Source organism: Desmodus rotundus, chromosome 7 (genome assembly GCF_022682495.2).
Source record: "Desmodus rotundus isolate HL8 chromosome 7, HLdesRot8A.1, whole genome shotgun sequence".
In the NCBI taxonomy this organism is placed as follows: Eukaryota; Metazoa; Chordata; class Mammalia; order Chiroptera; family Phyllostomidae; genus Desmodus; species Desmodus rotundus.
Window position 1 is genome coordinate 49,480,210 of NC_071393.1, and position 21,336 is coordinate 49,501,545.

The following is a 21,336-nucleotide window of genomic DNA, read 5'->3' on the forward strand; positions in this document are numbered from 1 at the left end:
CATAGGACAAGATGAGATGAGATCACGAGGAAGAGACTGTCCAGTGGGCAGATAAGAGGATCCAAGACGAGGCCCTGAAGAACTCCAAGATCTGTGCACCTCATACCGTAGATCAGATGGAGGCCAAATTTTAGAAAAGGAGAAAGTCTACAACCAGCCCACTGTGCCCCCAACTCCACACAACTGTGGTTTGTTTGCTGGATGATATTAACTAACTACAAATTTAACTTTCATTGTCATTTGTCAAAAAAATAAAGACTGGGTGAGGGGTATGTGTGTGTATGACAGAGAGAGAGTGTGTGTGTATAACCATGTGACTTTAAGTAATGAGACTGATTTTTTAGTGTGGCTCATAAACCAGCTTGGTAGGCAATTTTGAAAAAATATCTGATTAGTAAGACAAACATTTATACTTTAGAACTTGTTAGGCATTTGGATTATAACGAGCCTTTTGCATGCACAAGTCATTCCTCTATTATTTCTTTATTATATATAAACTTGGCAATGGAAAAGTGTACTAATCCTGTAATGGCGACTAAAGAACAATTTTTATATTATGTCCAGTGCACATGGAATATGGGCATAACTGCCTCCGTTTAGAGAGCAGTGTGAACGGACAAGCTCAAAGTTTAATTTTTTTTAAGTTTCTTATTTCTGTTAGTCACTTTGTTCACGAAACCAGAAAAGTACCCATCATTGTGACATACGTTCTGAAATGACTGACTGTATATGCATGTGTGCGCATGTCTTAAATACACTGTCATCTAAAGCAAGTCTTTATCTATTCCAATGTGTAGGGATTTGTTAGGTTATGAGCCTATGTGATCTGTTGGGTCAGTAGTCAAACCACGTATCCTCATTAGGACAAGTATATAATGACAACTACAAGTTGTGTTTTCAGCAAATACAATTACCCGATTTTATCATTCATTAAGCACTTCACAGCCACTTGAGAAATAGAATTCAAAATTTTCTCAGTTAAAAATATTGATCACTGATCATTTTGGCATGGTCCAAAGCAGTTCTAAAAGGCTATAAATCTTCACAATGCTTAGTCTCTATAGATTAGCTTCTGAGCAGCATACTCTTCCATTGGAATGCTGTCTCCTTTTCAATTTCCTCTAAAGTCTTTTTATATGCCTTAAGTGAAATCAGAAATATGTGAAGATAGAGGTGTTGTTTTCTTTCAATAATGATTCAATAGTGATAGAAGTTATTCAGGGAGGATCAACAATTTATAAATTTATGAGATGACATGGGATGTGATTATTAAAATTGTATCTTTCTCCATTTCTGTTTTGGATACTTTAAATTAATAATCAAATTGAAAATGTTGTACTGAACGTATTCCTTATATATTCTCTCATATACTTCCTTATACATTCCCTGGATAGCCTCGTATAAGGGAACGAACAAATGAATACCATATATGATTACCAATAATACACAGACTGTGTGAAAAGTCCGGAAACATAAGGAAAATATTTTAGTTACTATGTCTTTTCAGATTAATAATTGGCTAAAATGTAGAAATGCTTTACCTGTAAAAGAATGTGAGGAATAAAGAAATACACATCCTATATCTACAATATCTTATAGAAATGTAACTACATCTTGATTTTATTTTTACATTACATGGTGGAACTCAGCTGCTCAGAATCTGATTAATGATAATTTTTGGTTTGTGTCATTCTCATCATTTGTTTAGACATAGCCACTTTTATTCATTTTTTAAAATTACTTATTTATTTCTCATAGTGGAATAATCGTCTATAAATCCACTATCCAAAACAAAAGCTAGGACTCTAACAACAGCCCACATCCACCCCCTGGCTCCCCCACCAACGCATCCCCCTCCTTCCTCCCACCCAAAGGATCCACCACTCAGAATCTTAAGCTCATTGTTCCTTTGATCTCATTTTAGTGGTATGTAGATCAATATAAAGTGATTAATCACAAAATTATATGCCTTACATTGAGCTAGTTTTTTTTCTAACTCTGCTCTCCTATCATTGTAGGCATGGTTAGGACAGTGATGCGTAGTTTTTACTGCCCAGTGTTCTCTCCTAATACCCCAGCCCCCTGGGCAGAATGCCCGGACATGAGATCCTGTGTTCACTGTCAGCTCTCCAGTCGTTCATTCTTCCTTTCTCCAGAAGCGGCGTCTCATCCCAAGAATTTACAAACATCTAAAAGATTTCTATTGGCTACTTAGGTTTATAAAAGTTTTAATTTTATTAAAATATACAGTGCTATACAGACACATTTACAAATTCACAATCATTAGATTGCAAAGGCATACAGAACTGGCCCAAGTGGTTAAAGATTTTTAAAAGCTATTCAATTAGATTTCTGAATTTCCATATTCCTTTCTCATAAGGCATTAGTTACTTAATTTAAATGCAAAGTCACATTTAAGGTTAATCTTGAGCATCTGAAATAAAGGACTGATGAATGTCTTTTAATTTGGGAAATAGCAAGAGTAGGAGAGAAATGCCACTGCGAACCTCCTCAGTCAGCAAAAGCAGGGTAAGTGTGAGGACGAGTCAAGGTGTTTACTACCCTTTGTTATGACACATGGAATTGTCAAGAGTAGGAGAGTGAGAGGAGTGGCTAAAATGAGGTAGGAACATACAAATGTGGTCCTGAAACCTTCCTGCCTATCCCCCCTCCGTAACCTGGACAGTAGCATCCAGTACAACGAAGTGAGTTTGCAAGAGTGGTATGCGTTACTCATGAACAGCAACTTTCGTTCTGAATATAGATATTTAAAAGCATCAAGCATGTTTAAGGGGGCTTAGTTGAAACTGTGCATTTCTGATTATAACATTTGCTCACTGTGAGCCAATACAGACATATATTTCTCAAAATGATGTCGAATTGCCAAAGCTGCTAACCAGAAAATTCTTTCATGGACAGTGCAGTGTTTAACCTTTCCTTTCTTCACTTTTCTTTAATTTCTCCCCACTCCTAAATGAGTTGAAGTGGTTCTAGTTAAACAAAAAACACATTGAAATTCTCAAGAAATTGACTCACCTGACTTTTAAGTTGTAGGGTATTCTTTTTTACAATATACAATATGCATTATAATGTTATAAATATTTTAATTTCTTAAGGATATTGAACTCCAGTGTCCTTTCAAAGGGCTTTTACAACTGACCGCTGCAAAATTGGCACTTAATCATAGGAGAAAATAACATTAAAATGGTTCAAGGTTAGAAATCACACATGGTAGAGTTCTTCTCAAACATTATTAATAAGGCCACAAACTCATTTATATGTAATCTATAAGCTTGAAGAAGTTATGAACCGATATAATGATAAGGGCCCTAACAAAAGTTAAGATCTTTGGCCAATATTTTTCATTTGGGCCTATAAGTACATTTTTCCTTTCCCAAATGTACTAACATAGGCTATTTTAAAGAGAAACAAAGGGAAGTGAAAAACCAATGTTTATAGCAAGTGCTGACCCAAGAAACAGGACTTCCCACTTAAGATACCCAAAAGGAACTCTAATTCTCTTACCAGCAATCCGCACTCACCGGAGAGCAGAACCAATAAGATAGCATTGGTCTGGTCGAGAGAGCATAAAGTACATAAAACAAAAGGGAGTCACTCATGTCAACCAAGGTGGCTGCCAGTCAGCCATGACAACTTTGGTTCAAGAGGGAAGCCACCTAAATTATGCTAGACACATCTGGCACGGAGGCAGACCCAAGATACCTGCACACGTGGTCAGAACAGCTGGGTCTACGGAGCGGGACCACCCATAGAAGGCTCCTGGGGATAGTCCCCACTTGCCATCAGGGGTGCCAAGACACTTATCAAGAGACCCAGAGGGTGGAGTGCACCACTTTCAAGGTTCCAGACCACTGCTGAGACAGCTGAGCTCCACACCAGAGTGGTGTGGAGCAGCATTGGAGCAGCACTGGAGCACTGCTCCAGCAGTGGTGTGGAGCAGTCCCCCTTGGCATTGGCCACCATCTTCCCTGTTGCCCACCTGACTCTGGGGATCCTTCCTTCCAAGACGATGTTGGCCCACTGTGCTGTCTCCTGGACCTGAAGACTGAGGCCCTGGGACTCAGGTTCATTACTCCCCATTGATTGCTCTGTGTGTTATAATTCTCTTAGATTGTTAGAGTGTGAGTAGGGTATTGATGTATGTTGATGTTCTACTTTGCATGAGCCTGAATTCAATAAAAGCTGTGAGTGAATGGCATAGTTAACCTTGTGTGACTCTTGTCTGTTCCTTGATTCCTGGCTGCTCAGCAGGCTGCTGGCGGAGCAGTTGCCCCTCCGACTTATAGCAAAGACTGTATCAGGAACATCTGCTCCTGAGGCACTCCTAAATCTCCTTTCATAGAACAGAGAAGCATAGCCCAGGAAGAGACCAGCAGTTAAATAGTGTTGCCTCTGATGGGGAAGGGAGATGCTTGCATTTCTCACAGGACTTTTTTCTCCCCCCAGTCTCAGCCCTAATGAAAGCTGGGGTCGCTTATGTTATATGCGAGATCGAGGGTTCTCACTCTAGGAACCGAAAGACTCTGACTCTTAAGAGATTTATAGATGGTTTATTGGCCAAGCAAAGCTTTTACCTGCGCAGGGGCGGACTCCCCCAAAGTGACCGGAGTCACGGTGCTCCGTAGAGCTGCAAATGAGAGCCGCCCCGAACGCTCACAGGCTAGCTCTTTTATACAGTGAGAAGCAAGCAAGCAAGTTACAAAAGCGGGAGTTGCTGCTATCTCTGCATAGCTCTTGGCTTTGGAGGAACATTAACCAGATGTTAAAATTTTCTCTTGAACCCCTGTCTCCTGTGATAAGAACCACCTGTCCCACTTAATTTGTACTCTCAGTTTAAAGGGTCCAAACCTGAGATGAGTCTGGCGCCTAAAGTTTTATGGCCCTCTAACTAATTGGCTGTAACTCAGAATGAGCCCTCTGCAAATCATGTATTGTTTACCTTACTTTGGCCGACAATGTTGTTTCTTTCCCCTATCTATTCTGGTGACCTTCAAGAGGTTTTCTGCTTAGCAATGCCTATAATTGCCTAGCTCTCTTGCCTAGCCCTCAACATTCCCCCATTTCCTTGTTGGCACTTATGAGTCAAATCCTTGAATCATATTCTTCATGGGGAAGGATAGTGTAGGGCTGGGCCAATACTATCAGCTTGACGGTCTCTATCCTTTCCTTAATAAAAGACGTAAGCTTATTAATGATGATGGGGCTACAAGTTAAACAGGAGTATAATTAATAAAGGCCTACTAAATAGAGGAAATCAGGGTAGTCAGCTATGGGGACATCTTATAGATTCCTGTGTACTACATTGGTTTTTCTAGCTTTTCTTGTTCTTTCAGTCTCTTGGTTAAGACCTTAATACTATCTCTAATTATCCCTGAATGATTAGCATAAAAGCAACAAGTTTCTTCTAATGCTGCGCATAATTCTTCTTTCCTTAAGAACAATAAATCTAATCCTCTCCGATTTTGCAGAGCTACCTCTGCCAATGAGTCTACCTATCTTTCTAAATAAGCTACTTGATCTTGCAGCAGGGATATGTCCTTAGAGAAAGTCTGCAAAAGCTGCCTTAACTCTAATTCTCCCTGAATGAGGGCTGCAGCACTGAGTGCGGTGGACCCTAAGATCCTCACAGTGGCTACTATGGGTACAAGGGGAGCTCTCTTCTCCCTAGTCCTGGAGGGGAGAACAAAATCTGGGTTTCCTGCATAGAGATACACTTGGGGAATTATGTACCCAGTTATATAAAACTCTGGATAAGAAATTGGTGGTAAATAATGGTACACCTTGAGTTCTGGACCCCATTACAAATCCCCCCTTGGGGCTCTCCTCTTGGCTGCACCCTGCTTCAATCCTTCCTTTTAGATATATAACCCCTTTATAATTATATAAAGGACAATGGACGAAGGTCTCATCTTCTTGTAACTGCTTCCGGCTGGACATGGACGTTGTCCTACCTAACCTTGGGTCAGGGGTGCCCTGAAAGGGGTGCAGCACGGAGGTAGTCCTTTCCTGTAAGGGGAAGGACCTTATTTAATCCAAGTCAGTTGGTTGTCACTGTGAAGTTGCAGGCTCGGTGTCCAAAGGTTGGCATTACTGGACAATTGGCATCCTCGTCGTATTCTGGAGGCAACAGATTTGGCAAGAGAGTTGGAAGGCACAATTAAATCCTGCATTACTTACTGTGCTAATTTTAACCCTCCGCCGGCCATAGTGAGTTCATTGTAGCCCGGCTTCCTTCTAAGCTCATAACAGGAAACCTGGTGATTATTTTGCTGTAACAGCACTAATTTTTCTGCAAGCCTGGCCTCAACATTCCCCCCTTTTTCTTGGACGATGGGTCAAACCCTTGACCAGTCGGTCTGGGGTAACTTAATGTATGGTTGGGACAACACCATAAGCTTTACAGTATCAATTCTGTCCCTAATGAAACTAAGAAGCTTGTTTATAATAACTGGTCCTATGGTGAGAAGCAATATAAGGAGCAGAAGGGGACCAGTTATTGCTGACACCAGGGTGGTTAACCATGGGGAGGATTGGAATAGGGAAGCAAACCAATTAGTGCTGTCAGATACTTGCTCTCTCTCCCTGAGTCTTGTTGTGAGAGTCTTTATACTTTCTCTTATGACTCCTGAATGGTTGGCATATAAACAACAGTCTTCTCCAAGTGCTACGCAGAGTCCTCCCTGCTGGAGGAAGAGCAGGTCAAGCCCTCTTCTATTTTGAAGGGCAACCTCTGCTAAAGAATCTACTTGTTTCTCAAGGTATGCTACCTGATCCTGAAGGAGGGATATATCTTTAGAAAATTCTTGAGAGAGTTTTCTCAGGCTAGAATCCCCATGAACTAGTGCTCCTGCCCCCATAGCCGCCGATCCTACTATTCCTATGGTGGCTATTATGGGGATGAGTAAGGGCGCCCTTTTCACCCGCCTGGGTCCTTTCCCGGTGCTTCTCAGCAGGAAATCAGGATCCCCTCCATACAGGTACACTTGGGGAATGATGAAAGCACTAACACAGAACTCTGGGGTTGTAGGCATTATACACTTGGAGATGCCTGCAGTACAAATAAACCATGTTCCCTCTGCTGCTTGAATGACTGAAGGCGTTTGACCATCTGCAGCTGTGGGTAGAATCTCCTGGGTTAGACAATAATTTCCATAATTGCTAGTGGTCAGATTAAACCCAGCCAGGAGGTAACATGTGCCCTTCCCGTGGAACTGTTCTAGGGTGAGAGTGCTATCTGTAAAACAACTACTGGAGGCTGAGGTTACATGGATTTCTGCTGGGGTATTAGACCCCCCTTTAGTAGTATTGGCGCCTATGCCTACATAATAAGGGGCCCTCGGATTCAAACAGAGCCAGCAAGATTCAGTAGTCTCAGGTTGGCTACTGTTGAGGAAAAGAAAAACCTTATCAAGCAGATTTAAAGCAGATTCCCCTTGATGGTGAATCTCATTTAAAAGGGGATTCTGGGTGTGGAAGGGAGCCCGGGTGGCATCTTCCTTGTCTACGGGTGAGCCAGCCGGTGGGATTTTGCTAAAATCTGTGGATTCATTGGGTTGTTTCGTGACCTTAGGCTCGGGTGGACCTGGTGTCTCCCAGATGGGCCTAGAAACTCTAGATGGCAGTCCATTCCCCTTGCCCCGGAGAAGAGGCCTCCCTTTCGTTGGGAGCTTTCTTATAGTGAAGAAGGTCCCCGGGTCTGACCCCGACACATATAACCTAACTCCCCAAGTGCGCCCCTTTATCCACTCTGAGTCTTGAGCAGTGTGCACGATGATGGTGGTTGGATTACAGTTATTCTCAGCACACTGGTTAGATCTCCCTTTCCTCGGATAAGATCCAGTCCTGCGCACGCTGATGTGCTTGTCTGCACCCCCTCCGGGCGTCCATTCCCCTTTAGTAACTAAGGTTTCACAACCCCAATTTCTGCAGTAATAATCTCCAAAGTTTCCACATCTCTTATTGCTTTTTCCAGGTGGCTCGGGGCATCCATATGCCTCCGTCAGAATCAGTTGCTTGTTGAGGAATTCCTCCTCATTTCTGACTAAAGGTTCAAAAGGGGCTCCTCCACTCACCTTCCCCGCACCACTATAAAGGTTTGTGGACCCTATTACCCGTGATATTGGGGAATCACGTAAGTTCTCCCCAAATAGTTTGGAGAAGTCAGTGGTTAGGGTGATAGATGTTGATCCCTTGGGGTTCCAGCTAGTGTTAGTAGCTAACACAGTTCCATCTGCAGTCCTTATCAGTACCCACTCCTGAAACTCCTGACCCCCGCTCAATCCAGCACAAAACAGAAATAGTCCTACTTTTTGGAGAATTTCAATTGGAGGGGTTTTTCCGGGTCTCGTAGGACATGCCATGTCTTTTGGTCTTCTTCAGGGTCCCGGGCTGGCTTGGTGTGGGAGAGGTGAATCCAGTATGGCTTCTCAGCCACCCGTACCGCCGACGGGGTGCTTAATAGTACCTGGAAAGGTCCTAGCCACCTAGGTTCAAGATTTCCTTGTCGGTGATTCAGGACCCACACCCACTGGCCTGGCTCCAAGGGTTTGGCTGGACTCTTCCCTTCTGGCTGCGGCAGTCTCTGCAACGCGCGAACTTCTTCTCTCACCTGCTGCAGTGCCTGCAAGGACTTGAGGAAATTATGATTAGATACCTCTATCTCTTCCGTGGTCAGTTTTGGAACTAGAGGCACAGGTTGGCCAAACATTATTTCATATGGGGCCCATGATTTAACATAGGGGGTACATCTTGCCCGGAAGAGGGCGTACGGGAGTAGCTCAACCCAGTTCTCGCCGGTCTCTTCCTTTAGTTTAATCAGGGTTTCTTTCAAAGTTCTATTCATCCTCTCTACCTGTCCTGAACTTTGGGGCCTATATATGCAGTGGAGTTTCCAATTAATCCCCAGCCTTGACGCTAACTCTTGGGAGATCTTAGACACAAAAGCGGGCCCATTGTCCGATCCTAGTGCTAGTGGGATTCCATATCTGGGTATTATTTCCCTTAGTAGGATCTTGCAAACTGTGGAAGCAGTTTCCCCCCGAGTGGGGAAAGCTTCTGCCCACCCAGAATAGGTATCTACTAATACTAACAGATACTTGTACCCAGACTTTCCTCTTGACATCTCAGTGAAGTCTATCTCCCATAGTTCTCCGGGGAACTTCCCTCTACACCTAATAAACTGGGGTAGTTTCCTGTTCTGGGCATTTACTTTTGCGCAGGCCTGACATCTAGAGACTGTAGATTGGACTATGTCCCTAACCTGGGGCCCTAGGTAATACTTCTTAATGAGCTGTTCTAACTTATTCTGTCCTAGGTGTGAGCTAGCGTGGATCCCCTTTACAATCTCACTCATGACTCCCTGGGGTAAATAGAGTCTAGCATCAGGTAGCTCTATCCATCCTTGTTTATTCTTTTCTCCTCCTAACTGTCTTCCTTCTTGTTCCTCTTCGGCTGAGTATTTAGGATCCGGGGGAAGGTCTGGTTGAGGAATTAAGGGAAGTATACATTCCCCTTGGCTGGTGGCCGCCTCTCGTGCAGCGACATCTGCGAGGTTATTTCCCCTAATAACAGGGGAACTGCCCTTCTGATGCCCCCTGCAGTGGATTATAGCTACCTTGGCAGGGAGCCATATAGCGTCCAAGAGGGCCAGTATCTCCTCCCGATTCTTTATGTCCTTACCTCCTGCTGTGAGGAGGCCTCTCTCTTTGTATATGGCTCCATGGATGTGTGCAGTAGCAAAAGCATACCGGCTGTCAGTATAAATGTTAACAATCTTATCTTTGGCTATTTCTAGTGCCTTGGTGAGTCCAATCAATTCTGCCTTTTGAGCTGAAGTGCCTGCTGGTAGCGCCTTTTGCCACATTATTGCATCTTCAGTGGTCACGGCTGCCCCTGCATACCGCTGTCCATCCTTGATAAAACTGCTCCCGTCCGTGAAGAGGGTTATCTCTGGCTTTTCAAAGGCCTGGTCTCTCATATCAGGGCGTGAGCCCGTCACTGTGTCTAGTATCTGCTTGCAGTTGTGAGTCACTGTGGTATCAGGCACAGGCAGCAGTGTAGCTGGGTTCAGGGCAGTTGTTTTCAGGAACTGTACTGCTGGGGGGTTTAGCAGCTGCGCTTGGTACTGCACTAGCCGTGCATTAGACAGCCACCTATCGGGGGGGGGCTCGCAGCACTTGTTCTATATAGTGCTCTCCAATAACTTGGATGTCCTGGCCCAGAGTTAGCTTGTTGGCCTCCTTGACTAAGGTGGAGGTGGCTGCAAGTGCTCTTAGGCATGCTGGCCAGCCTGACGCTACGGGGTCTAGTTTCCTGGACAGGTATGCTACTGGCCGCTTCCAGGGCCCCAGCTCCTGGCTGAGGATCCCTAGTGCTACCCCTCCCTTCTCAGCGACAAATAGCTGGAAGGGTTTGGCCACGTCTGGTAATGCCAGCGCTGGGGCAGCTACCAAGGCCTCCTTGAGGGCCTGGAAGGCCCTCCTTTCCTTGTCTGTCCAAATGAACTGCTCTTCTTTACCCCGGGTGAGCTCGTGCAGTGGCCTTGCCATCTCTGCAAATCCTAGTATCCAGAGCCTACAATACCCTACAGCTCCCAGGAATTCTCTCACTTGCCTTTTGTTAGTGGGTTCTGGAATCTGCAGTATGGTCTGGATCCTCTGGCTAGATAATGTCCTTTGTCCCCCTTGTAAATTATACCCCAGATAACTTACAGTTCGGGTGACAATCTGAGCCTTCTTGGCAGATACTCGGTACCCCATCCGCTGAAGGTCCTGGAGCAGGTCCAGGGTGGCCTTTTTGCATTCTTCCTCATCGGCAGCAGCTATGAGGATGTCGTCCACGTACTGGAGTAACACGATAGAAGGATGGGTCGAGCGGTAAGCCTGCAAATCCTTGCTTAAAGCCTCGTTAAAAATGGTGGGGGAGTTCTTAAACCCTTGAGGCAACCTGGTCCATGTGAACTGCCCCACCAGCCCATTTTCTGGATCATTCCACTCGAATGCGAAAATCTCTTGGCTTCGGGGAGCCAAGGGAATGCAAAAGAAAGCGTCCTTTAAGTCCAGTACTGAATAGTAGGTATGAGTTGGAGGCAACGAACTCAGCAGGGTGTATGGGTTTGGCACCGTGGGGTGAATAGTTTCTACACGAGCGTTCACCTCTCGCAAGTCCTGCACTGGGCGATAGTCCTGGGTCCCAGGCTTCTGGACTGGGAGCAAGGGGGTGTTCCAGGCAGACTGGCACTTGCGGAGAATGCCTGCCTCTAGCAGCCGCTTCAAGTGCCGCGCTATGCCCCGCTTGGCCCGTGCAGGTATGGGGTACTGCCTCACTCGCACCGGGCTAGCGGTGCTCAGCAGCTGCACTATGACTGGCGGCTGGTGGGAGGCCAGTCCTGGTTCGTTGGACTCAGCCCACACCCCGGGCACCATTGCCCGCAGTTCCTCTGGCACCCCAGTGAACTCCCCCTTACCTTCCTGGAGGGCCGCTAGAAGGTACTCCTCTGATAGAGGCACAGTTACTTCCAGGCTAACTTTCTCACCTCCCTCGGAAGCACCACTGTCCTCTCGCTTGAAGGTGATGGAGGCTTGGAGTTTCTGCAGCAAGTCCCGACCCAGCAGGGGGTAGGGACAATCTGGAATTACTAGGAACGAGTGGGTTATGGTGCCGTGCCCTAAATTAGTGATCCTGGCAGTCGTCCACGGGTAGGATTCCTCCTTACCCGTTGCCCCTACTATCTTAGTCTTTGCCTTTTGTACTTGTCCTCTGGGTTGCTTTAGAACTGAAAATGTGGCTCCCATGTCAATCAGGAAATCTATTGGTTTCCCTTCAATATTCAAGGTGACCATGGGCTCCTGGGAGCCTACAGGAATGGAGCCCCGGCCCCGTCAGTCTAAAGTTTGAAGCAAGACCGCTGGTCCTGTACCCCTCCTTCCTCTTTCAGCCTGACGCTTTGGACAGTCCCTCTTCCAGTGTCCTGTCTCCTTGCAGTAGAAGCACTGACCTCTACCTAGCTGTGTCCGCCTCGGGTCCTGCCCGGGTTTCTTCCCTCTTCTTTCTTCCTGCGGAGGTTTCTGTGCTGCAAGTAGAATCTTCGCCACTTCCTTTGCTCTCCCTACCTCCGGATCGTCCCTATTAACATATACCTTTTGAGCTATTTCTAACAGCTTGCTAATGTTTTCCCCTTCAAACCCTTCTATTTTCTGGAGCTTCCTTCGAATGTCTGATGCCGCTTGGGTAACGAATGCAATGTTCAGCAGTCGCCTATTCTCTGGGGCTCCGGGATCAAGTGGGGTGTACACCCGATAAGCCTCTATGAGTCTCTCTAGGTAGGCTGCGGGGGACTCCTCCCTTCCCTGGGTTACCTCACTTACTTTGCTAAAATTGGTAGGTTTCCTAGCGGCTGCCTTCAATCCCCTCAACAGAGCCCGGCGATACTGGAGGAGCGCGTCCCTTCCCCCACTGGTGTTAGGGTCCCAGTCAGGGGGCTGACTGGGCAGGATATCCTCCACCTCCCTCCTTCCCGCGGCAGTCTCTCCCTCCTCCCCCATTACTGCCTTCGCGGCCCCTGAGAGTATTCTGTCCCTCTCCTCTGAGGTAAAGAGGGTCTGTAAGATCTGCTGGCAATCATCCCAAGTGGGCTGGTGTGTTCTAAAAATGGTCTCCAGGAGGGAGATTAAACCCTGAGGTTTCTCAGAAAACGGGGGGTTCTGATGTTTCCAATTATATAAATCATTGGTAGAGAAGGGGACATAGATCAGCCGCGGCAGAGCCCGCAGCGGCGCGTCTGGGGCCGGAGGTGCCTCTCTAAGGGGTAAAATGGCGGCGCCTCCGTGGGGAGACGCCCTACCCGCTTCCCCATATTGGGTTCCTCCTCGGGTGTGAGGAGGACTCTGTACTTCCTCTTTCTGCTCGGCGGTGCCGGGCCTCTGCAACGGGTAGGGCGGAGTGGCTACCGCGGGGTCCAGCAGGTCCTCCGGTTTCTCCGGCAGCACCGGGTACAGTCTCGGTCTCTCTTTCGACTCGGTTATCGGCTGTGTGGGTCTGGATCTACACTCTGGGCGTGCTTCCCCGCCTCCCCTTGTAGCCACACACACCGCCCTTCTGGTCCTCCGGTTTCCGGACTCACACTTGCGTATGTACCCGGGGCGATCTGAGGCTATATCTACCCAGACATCTATATACACCATTTGATCGGGGTGTGGCACCCTGTACACTGTTCCCCGTACGGCAAAGAGAATGGGGAGATCAAAGGTCCCCGCTGCGGGCCACCCGACACCGAAGGTGGGCCACTCTAGCTGGCAAAGAGTCCGCAGGAGCTCCGGATGGAGCTGCACGCTCCCGTAGCCACGTGCACGGCGCTGGAAATCAGAAAAGTTATTCAAGATGCAATCAAGCGGGGAGTTTGGGGTGGACTCCCGCTGGCCCATTTTCATAAGGGTTAGTTTCACGTAACTGAGACAAACACACAAAACAAAACGAACAGAAATGACAATTTACTTTCACTTCGTCCGCCTGGCCTCTCCTCTCGCGAGGACTTAGGTCTGTCTTAGCTAAGGCTGCCCGCGTAGGATCCGGGTTAAACTCCCAGCCGTTATGCCATATGACAGACTAAGGAACCGCAGGTTGGGACCCACGCACGCTCCGTAGGCTGTTGCCCGTGGAGCCACACACTCTGTCCTCACACAATCAAACACAATGTTCACACTCCTATTTAGAAATACCGCGGTTGTCACACTCACACATCGCAGCGCAGCGCAAAACGAAACTAGTTCCCGATGCGACGGCGCGCAAAATGAAACTGTTACCAGACGCGACAAAAAAACCCTTGTCGCGGGGAGCCGAGCTCCCCCTCCCGAGGGCGTCCCCTCGTTTCAGACTCCCGAGGGCGTCCCCTCCTTGGGAGCCCCCTGAGTGGATTTCCGGTGGCGTCCCACCTACCACCTCAGGGCCCAGACCCCCTGGCCAGGTTTTCCTTATCCGAGCTCGGTTTTCCCCTTTCGGTTCCTAGATGGAGAGAATCCCGCTGGGGCCTCCAAATGTTATATGCGAGATCGAGGGTTCTCGCTCTAGGAACCGAAAGACTCTGACTCTTAAGAGATTTATAGATGGTTTATTGGCCAAGCAAAGCTTTTACCTGCGCAGGGGCGGACTCCCCCAAAGTGACCGGAGTCACGGTGCTCCGTAGAGCTGCAAATGAGAGCCGCCCCGAACGCTCACAGGCTAGCTCTTTTATACAGTGAGAAGCAAGCAAGCAAGTTACAAAAGCGGGAGTTGCTGCTATCTCTGCATAGCTCTTGGCTTTGGAGGAACATTAACCAGATGTTAAAATTTTCTCTTGAACCCCTGTCTCCTGTGATAAGAACCACCTGTCCCACTTAATTTGTACTCTCAGTTTAAAGGGTCCAAACCTGAGATGAGTCTGGCGCCTAAAGTTTTATGGCCCTCTAACTAATTGGCTGTAACTCAGAATGAGCCCTCTGCAAATCACGTATTGTTTGCCTTACTTTGGCCGACAATGTTGTTTCTTTCCCCTATCTATTCCAGTGACCTTCAAGAGGTTTTCTGCTTAGCAATGCCTATAATTGCCTAGCTCTCTTGCCTAGCCCTCAACAGCTTACAAATTGTTGTGAAGCCAACTCCACTACTCCGGATGAGGCACAATGGGCGGGCGTGGGCTGTGAGCAAGTTCCTTTTCTCCAGCTCTTCCTGTTAGAGTTCACCAAATTGTTTGGGGATCTGGGGTTCTAAAACTGCCTAAACGTGAAAAAAACGAGACCCCTCACCCCAATAGCAACTCCCCCCACCCCCACCCTGCTGTTAGCAGGGTGTTTGGCCTTCTGGCTGACTGCATTCCCAGTGCTCTAGCGCCAACTGTGTCCCTGACCCCAGAATGAATCAGGGCTGCACCGGGCCTGGCAGAGCTCCCAACACATTTCCTGTCGCGGGCTGAGGGAAGCGGCCGTCAGGACTCTGGTGGGGACCCTTGGAGGTTGGGGCGGGAGTGGGGCGGGGTAAGTAAGGGTAAAACCAGCTGCAGAGGGCGGTGACCTTGCTCTAAGGAGAACTCCGTGCCCCTGGGCGGGACGGATCTAAGTTGGGAACAGCTGAGCGCGCGGGACCTCCAAGATGAGGCCGGCTCTTGCCCTGTGCTTCCTCTGGCAGGCCCTCTGGCCCCTGCCGAGCCTTGGCGAGCACCCCACCGCCGACCGCGCGGGCTGCTCCGCCTCGGGGGCCTGCTACAGCCTGCACCACTCGACCATCAAGCGGCAGGCGGCCGAAGAGGCCTGCAACCTGCGCGGCGGGGCGCTCAGCACTGTCCGCGGGGGCGCTGAGCTCCGCACGGTGCTCGCTCTCCTGCGGGCAGGCCCCGGCCCCGGAGGGGGCTCCAAAGACCTTCTGTTCTGGGTGGCGCTGGAGCGCCGGCGATCCCACTGCACCTTGAAGGACGAGCCGTTGCGGGGTTTCTCCTGGTTGTCCTCCGACGTCGGCGGGTCGGAAATCGACACGCTGCAGTGGGTGCAGGAGCCCCAACTCTCCTGCACTTCGAGGAGTTGCGCCGGACTCCAGGCCACCGGGGGCGTCGAGCCGGCAGGCTGGAAGGAGATGCGCTGCCACGTACGCGCCAACGGCTACCTGTGCAAGTACCAGTTTGACGGCTTGTGCCCTGCACCGCGCCCCGGGGCCGCCTCTAACTTGAGCTACCGCGCGCCCTTCCAGCTGCACAGCGCGGCGCTGGACTTCAGTCCCCCAGGGACCAAGGTGAGTGCGCTCTGCCCCGGGCAGCAATCCATCACTGCCACCTGCACCGTGGATGAGGTCGGCGCTCGCTGGGCCGGGATACCCCCCGGGGCTGTGCTCTGTCCCTGCCCTGGGGGGTACCTCCGTGCTGGCAAATGCGTGGAGCTCTATGATTGCCTAGACGACTCGGAAGGCTTTGCCTGCGAGTGTGCTGCGGGCTTCGTGCTGGGGAAAGACGGACGCTCCTGTGTAACCAATGGAGAAGGAGAGCCGAACCCTGGGGGAACCAAAGTGCCTACCAGGCACCCACCGGCCACTGGAACCAGCTCCATGCCGAGGAGAACGTGGTCACCCAGGGTCCAGGAGAAATCTCATATCCCTGGACAAGGCAGTTCAGCAACATATATTCCCGAGATTCCTGGGTGGGAAGCACAGAGCACGATGCCTACCCTTCAATCGTCCCCTCCAACCAACTCAAAGGCCGCCATCACTTCTTCCGGAAGCGTTATTCCCAAGTCTAATTCCTCATCTTCCTCCGACATTCCCCAGGCTTTGGACTCCTCCACCGTCGTCTTCATACTTGTGAGCATAGCGGTAGTTGTGTTGGTGATCTTGACCATGACTGTACTGGGGCTTTTCAAACTCTGTTTTCACAAAAGCCCTTCCTCCCAGTCACGAAAGGGGCCTTTGGCCTCTCCTGGTGTGGAGAGTGATGCTGAGGTCACCGCTCTGCGCTCCAGTCCCGCACACAACGCAGACAATGGGGTGAAGGTCGCAGCCTGCGGGACAGAGCAGAGGGCGCCTCACTGACTGGGTCTTCTTTGGGCTCCGGAGATACAGGGGGAAACGGGACAGTGAGCACTTACTGGGCACAGTTTTTCACTTTCAATAAAAAGGGAAAAGGAAAAGAGGAGCTTATCTGTGGAAATGACAACTCCTGTATAAGTTCCCTTCCCCTAAATACCCTCTCCTCCACCAAGGAGGAGTATGTCTGAACCGCCCCTTCTCTAATGCCATTAAGGTGGAAGTGCCTTAGGTTGGTACAGGGGCCCGGGATTCTACTGGGGAGAGGTATTTTCTTGTGTTTGTCCTGGGGGATTTCAAGAAGTGATTGAACCTTTTAAGACATTGGAAGCAAACAGAAAACAATACAATTTTTAAAAATTTTATTTTTACCTTGATGGAAAGAAAAATTCTGCCTACTCTGTTCAGACTGGGAGTATATTGGTTTAAAATTCCCAGGCAAACAATAAAGGATTGTTGATAACCCAGACTCAAATATCATTTGTTTCCCGGAGGAGTGATTTTTTAAGAAGAGCTGCTGAGAGGCACACTGGGTGCAGCAAAGAAAGTACTTTCTGTTTTAGGCTGAGGGGAAAGCTTTAAGTTCGTATGACAAGGAGCAGAAGTTTAAGAACTAGTAACTTCTTATTTTTCCTTGGTTCTTTTGTACTTGGTTTTCAAATCACTGCTACGTGTGTGCGCTGTGCTGTAAATCCAACCTGTAGTGTTGCCGGCATTGCTGGCTCTAGAAGCAAACTATAGTTGACCGCCAATTCAAGTGTTTACTCTGTGTTCTTGCTGGAGGAAACAAGTGATTTGTTTCACTCTTCCAGTGTTTGTGCTCTCCAGTGTAATGACCTTCCCAACCAGAGAGCCCTCTCCGAAGTATCAGGGTGCTGATCCACATTTCCAATTATGGCAATGTTAATTTTCAGTGAAAACACGAATGCTAAATATTGATTTGAAATCTTCTAGGCACATTCAAGCAAAAGTAAGCTGGACTTCCTCCAAAGGTGCTAGGCTTGTGTGCACTGTGTAACCCATGGAAAAACTCGAATTCCACACCATTTTCTCCTCCCTTAATAAAGGCACGTTCAGTGACCATACGTGATCATATTGGAATGATTTTAATTTATCAGTGTCTATATGGGCAAAAGCATGGCAAACGGCTTTGCATAAGAGTTAACAGCGTAAGAATAATGGTAAATATGAATACCTGTCATCCTGTTATGACTTGGGATATTAGAAAGTAATGTAAATGAAGCATTCCTCTGGAAAGCAATCAAGACACAATAATAGTCACTACCTAGTGACACAGAGATCCATAGAAAATACTTCTCTTCTAATAGCATGACGAGGCTTTAAAACTGAGTGTGTGGGGGTTGCTGCATGGAGACAGATAAAGAAACAAGCTTAGCAACCATAAAGAATAAAAATGGGAAGCTTACACCATGTTTTCATAAAACCATTTTGATATTCTTGAGTGTGCGATGTGTAAAATACATTTCAGGGGTGGGCAAAAATAGATTTACAATTGTGCATACATGAAACAGTTTATTACTGTGTTTATGTATTTATTATTCTATTACTACTTATTAATCCACTTTTGCCAACCCTTGTATATATAGTATAAATAGTATTAACACACTAAAGGAATAAAGTAATGGGTAATCTGCTTCATATGTTAAAGATTTGTCTAAACAGTTGCATTTAAATAAAATCATAAATGAATTAGAATTAACAATATTCAAAGGAATTTTAAATAAAATCATTTCACAAACAAATGTGAAGAATAAATAGGTTCAGCTCAATTACTCTATTATTTCCCTCTATTACTTCCCTTTGTAAGTAGATCAGTAAAGAATTACAGAAAACTATTTCATACTTTCATATAATTTCCTTCTATTTCTGGCTATGAAGTCTTCCATGACATTTTGAATTGGTGACAGAATCAGACCAACCAAGCATGATGCTTAAGGCCTATTTAAGTTTATGGTCAGTGTCCTTTCTTCCTCTGTACTACTTTTCTACATTCACTTCATTATGTCTCCCACCTCTTTGAGGTTCATTCCTTTCTTACTTAAAACCCTGTGCCCCCGCACTCATCTCATAGCATCTGTTCAGTCATTTCCTTACAAGAAAAACTTGGAACCTAACTTAACAGTGTCTCTCTCTCAAGCCCAAGTCCTGCTATCCCCTTATACAATCTCAAAGTCCTCATGTATGACTCTTCCAATGCCCATGCATTTCGGTTCCTTAACTTCCTCACTTCCAATGACCTCCACTTCCTTTCTGCCGGCTACTCCAACAGTCACACCTCAGCCTTTCAGCGGATTCTGACACTGCTCTCCACCTGCAAACACAAATTCAGGCATTCTCATGTGTGTGCCCGCGGATGTGTTGAAACTTGTATATTAATGAATGTTGCCACTGATTGGAAGTAAACTATTATTGTTGAACTTCGAGATTCCTTCTTTCTTACAATAATAAGCCTTGCTGTGAATAGTCGCCTGACATGGTATCATTCTTTTCCTTTTCTATTTTTTTAAAAACAATTTCATATATAAAGAAGTTGTGAATACAATAAAAATAACATTTCTTTCCTGAATTATTTGAGTAAATTTCTGACCTGATGCTCCTCACCCCTGAGTACTTTAGTGATTACTTCCAGGTTATTTAATCTGTTGGCATACAAGTATTCATACTATTACCATATACTTACTTATTTCATTTTCATACTATTGATAATGACATCCTCTTTCATTTCTAATTTATTAGTTTGAGTATTTTTTTCTTTGGGGAATCGAGTCCGTGTAACTAAAGGCCTGCCAATTTTATTGACCTATTCAAAGAACTCACTTTTGGATTCATTGATTTTTTTCCCCCTATCCTATTTGTAGCCTCTATTTCATTTACTTATTACCTAATCTTTATTATTTCCATCCTTACCCTTGTTTTGGGTTTACTGTGGGGCTTGTTTCTAATTTTCCAGGATGGAAAGTTAGATTTATTAATTTAAGGTTTTTCCTTATTAATACAGGTATTTATAACTATAACTAAATTCCTTCTGTTTTTAATGTGACTTTACTGTGGTTAGAAACATTGTATGGCTTCAACCCTTTTACCTTACTGAGTCTTGTTTTAGGGCCTATCCTGGAGCCTAGCATACGGTCTGTCCTGGAAAGTGCTCCACAGGTGCTTGGGGAGATTGTATACCCTGCAGTTGTTGCGTAGAGGACACGGTAGAAGTCTGTGAGGACTAGTTTAGTCAGAGTTTTTCAAGTTTTGTTTCAGTTTGATCTTTTCATTAGTTATTTAAGACATTGGATATGGCTACCGAGGTCACTGACTTTTAATGCTGAGTTATCTATCTGAACTTTTATTCTGCCAGTTTTTTAAAAAATGTATTTTGGAGCTTTGTTGTTAGGTGCATATGTGTTTATAATTATTCGAACTCCTGATGTATGGGCTCTTTTATCATTAGAAAATGTCCCTCTTTACCTCTAGTAACTTTTTTTTTGTTTCAAAGTCTATTTTGCATGATATTGGTATAACACATTTGGCTGTCTTATGATTGGTTTTTGCTTGGTATATCTTTTTGCATCCAACTTTTTGCAGTCATCATTTAGACATTTGCATCTTTGAATCCAGAGTGTCTTCTGTAGGCAGTATATGGTCAGATTATTTTCTTTAATCCATTCTCCAATCTCTGCCTTCTGAAGGGATGTTAAATACATTTGTCATTAATATACTTACTGATAAGGTAGAAGTTATAGCTACTATTTTTTATTTGCTTTCTCCATGTCTTATTTCCTTTTTGTTCCTCCAGTCCTCCATTACTGTTTTCTTTGTATTACATAAATATTGTATAAATACCATTATAATTTTCTTATTGTTTCTTTTGCTTTCATAAAGCTTTTTTTGTAATTGGCTGCCATGGGTATTACAATTAACATCTTAATTTAAAGACGGTATAGTTAGTATAAATATCAACTAATTTCAATTGTGTAACACAATTTTTGCTGCAATATAGTTGCTACATCCTCTCTTGGGGATGGAGTCAGTTTAAGTAAAGGACTGCTACCTACCTCCTTCTTTGTGCCAATTATTGTCAATTAAATTACGTCTTGGTACACTATAAGCCCATCACAGTTTTATAACCATTGCTTTATTATGTATCATTTTAAAATTATATAGGAGACTGAAAAGTTATAAACAAAAGTACACTTACACTGTCTTTTATATTACCTGTGTAGTTACCTTTATAATGTTCATTATATCTTTGCATGGTTTTGTCACTGGCTAGTATCTTTTATTATCATGCTGAAGGACTCCCTTTAGTATTTCTTACAGGACGTGTCTGCTGGTGACAGATTCTCTTAATTTTGTTTACTTGAGAATGCCTTAATTTCTTCTTCATTTTTTGAAGAAAAGTTTTGATGGATACAGAATTTTTAGTTGGTAACCTTTTCTTTATAATGCTTTGCTTAAGTCATCCCACTGCCTTCTGTGCTTCATAGTTTCCCGTAAAAGTTAGTTAATTTTATTGAGGATCCTTTGTAATTTTAAGCTTCTTTTGTATGACTGCTTTCCTGTTTCTTTGTATAGCTCATACATTTTGTTAAAAACTGGATGTTTTAAATAATTTATTGTAGCAGCTCTGTAAATCTGTCCCCCAATAGCTACACCATAGTTTGCTGTTGTTGCTGCTGTTAGTTTACTTTCCTTGATTAATTCCTTGTCATGTGTCACTACTGAATTAACTGTAACTCTGCTCAGTTAGCTCAATGGTCAGCTAAT

General features: G+C 45.8%; 2 protein-coding genes across 2 annotated transcripts; one reads left to right on the forward strand and one right to left on the reverse strand.

Moving 5' to 3' along the window:
- Positions 1 to 8,307: 8,307 nt before the first annotated feature.
- Positions 8,308 to 12,459, reverse strand: LOC128781439 (uncharacterized). The gene is made up of 3 exons (XM_053929053.1): positions 11,175 to 12,459; positions 10,731 to 10,862; positions 8,308 to 8,650 (listed from the first exon to the last, which is right to left on the reverse strand). The coding sequence occupies exons 1-3, from the start codon at positions 11,859 to 11,861 to the stop codon at positions 8,324 to 8,326; spliced, it is 1,146 nt and encodes a 381-aa protein (XP_053785028.1). The 5' UTR covers positions 11,862 to 12,459; the 3' UTR covers positions 8,308 to 8,323.
- Positions 12,460 to 15,002: 2,543 nt separating this feature from the next.
- CLEC14A (C-type lectin domain containing 14A) lies at positions 15,003 to 17,638 on the forward strand. The gene has a single exon (XM_024551379.4). It carries the CDS (start codon positions 15,142 to 15,144, stop codon positions 16,561 to 16,563), a length of 1,422 nt encoding a protein of 473 aa, XP_024407147.2. The 5' UTR covers positions 15,003 to 15,141; the 3' UTR covers positions 16,564 to 17,638.
- Positions 17,639 to 21,336: the final 3,698 nt, after the last annotated feature.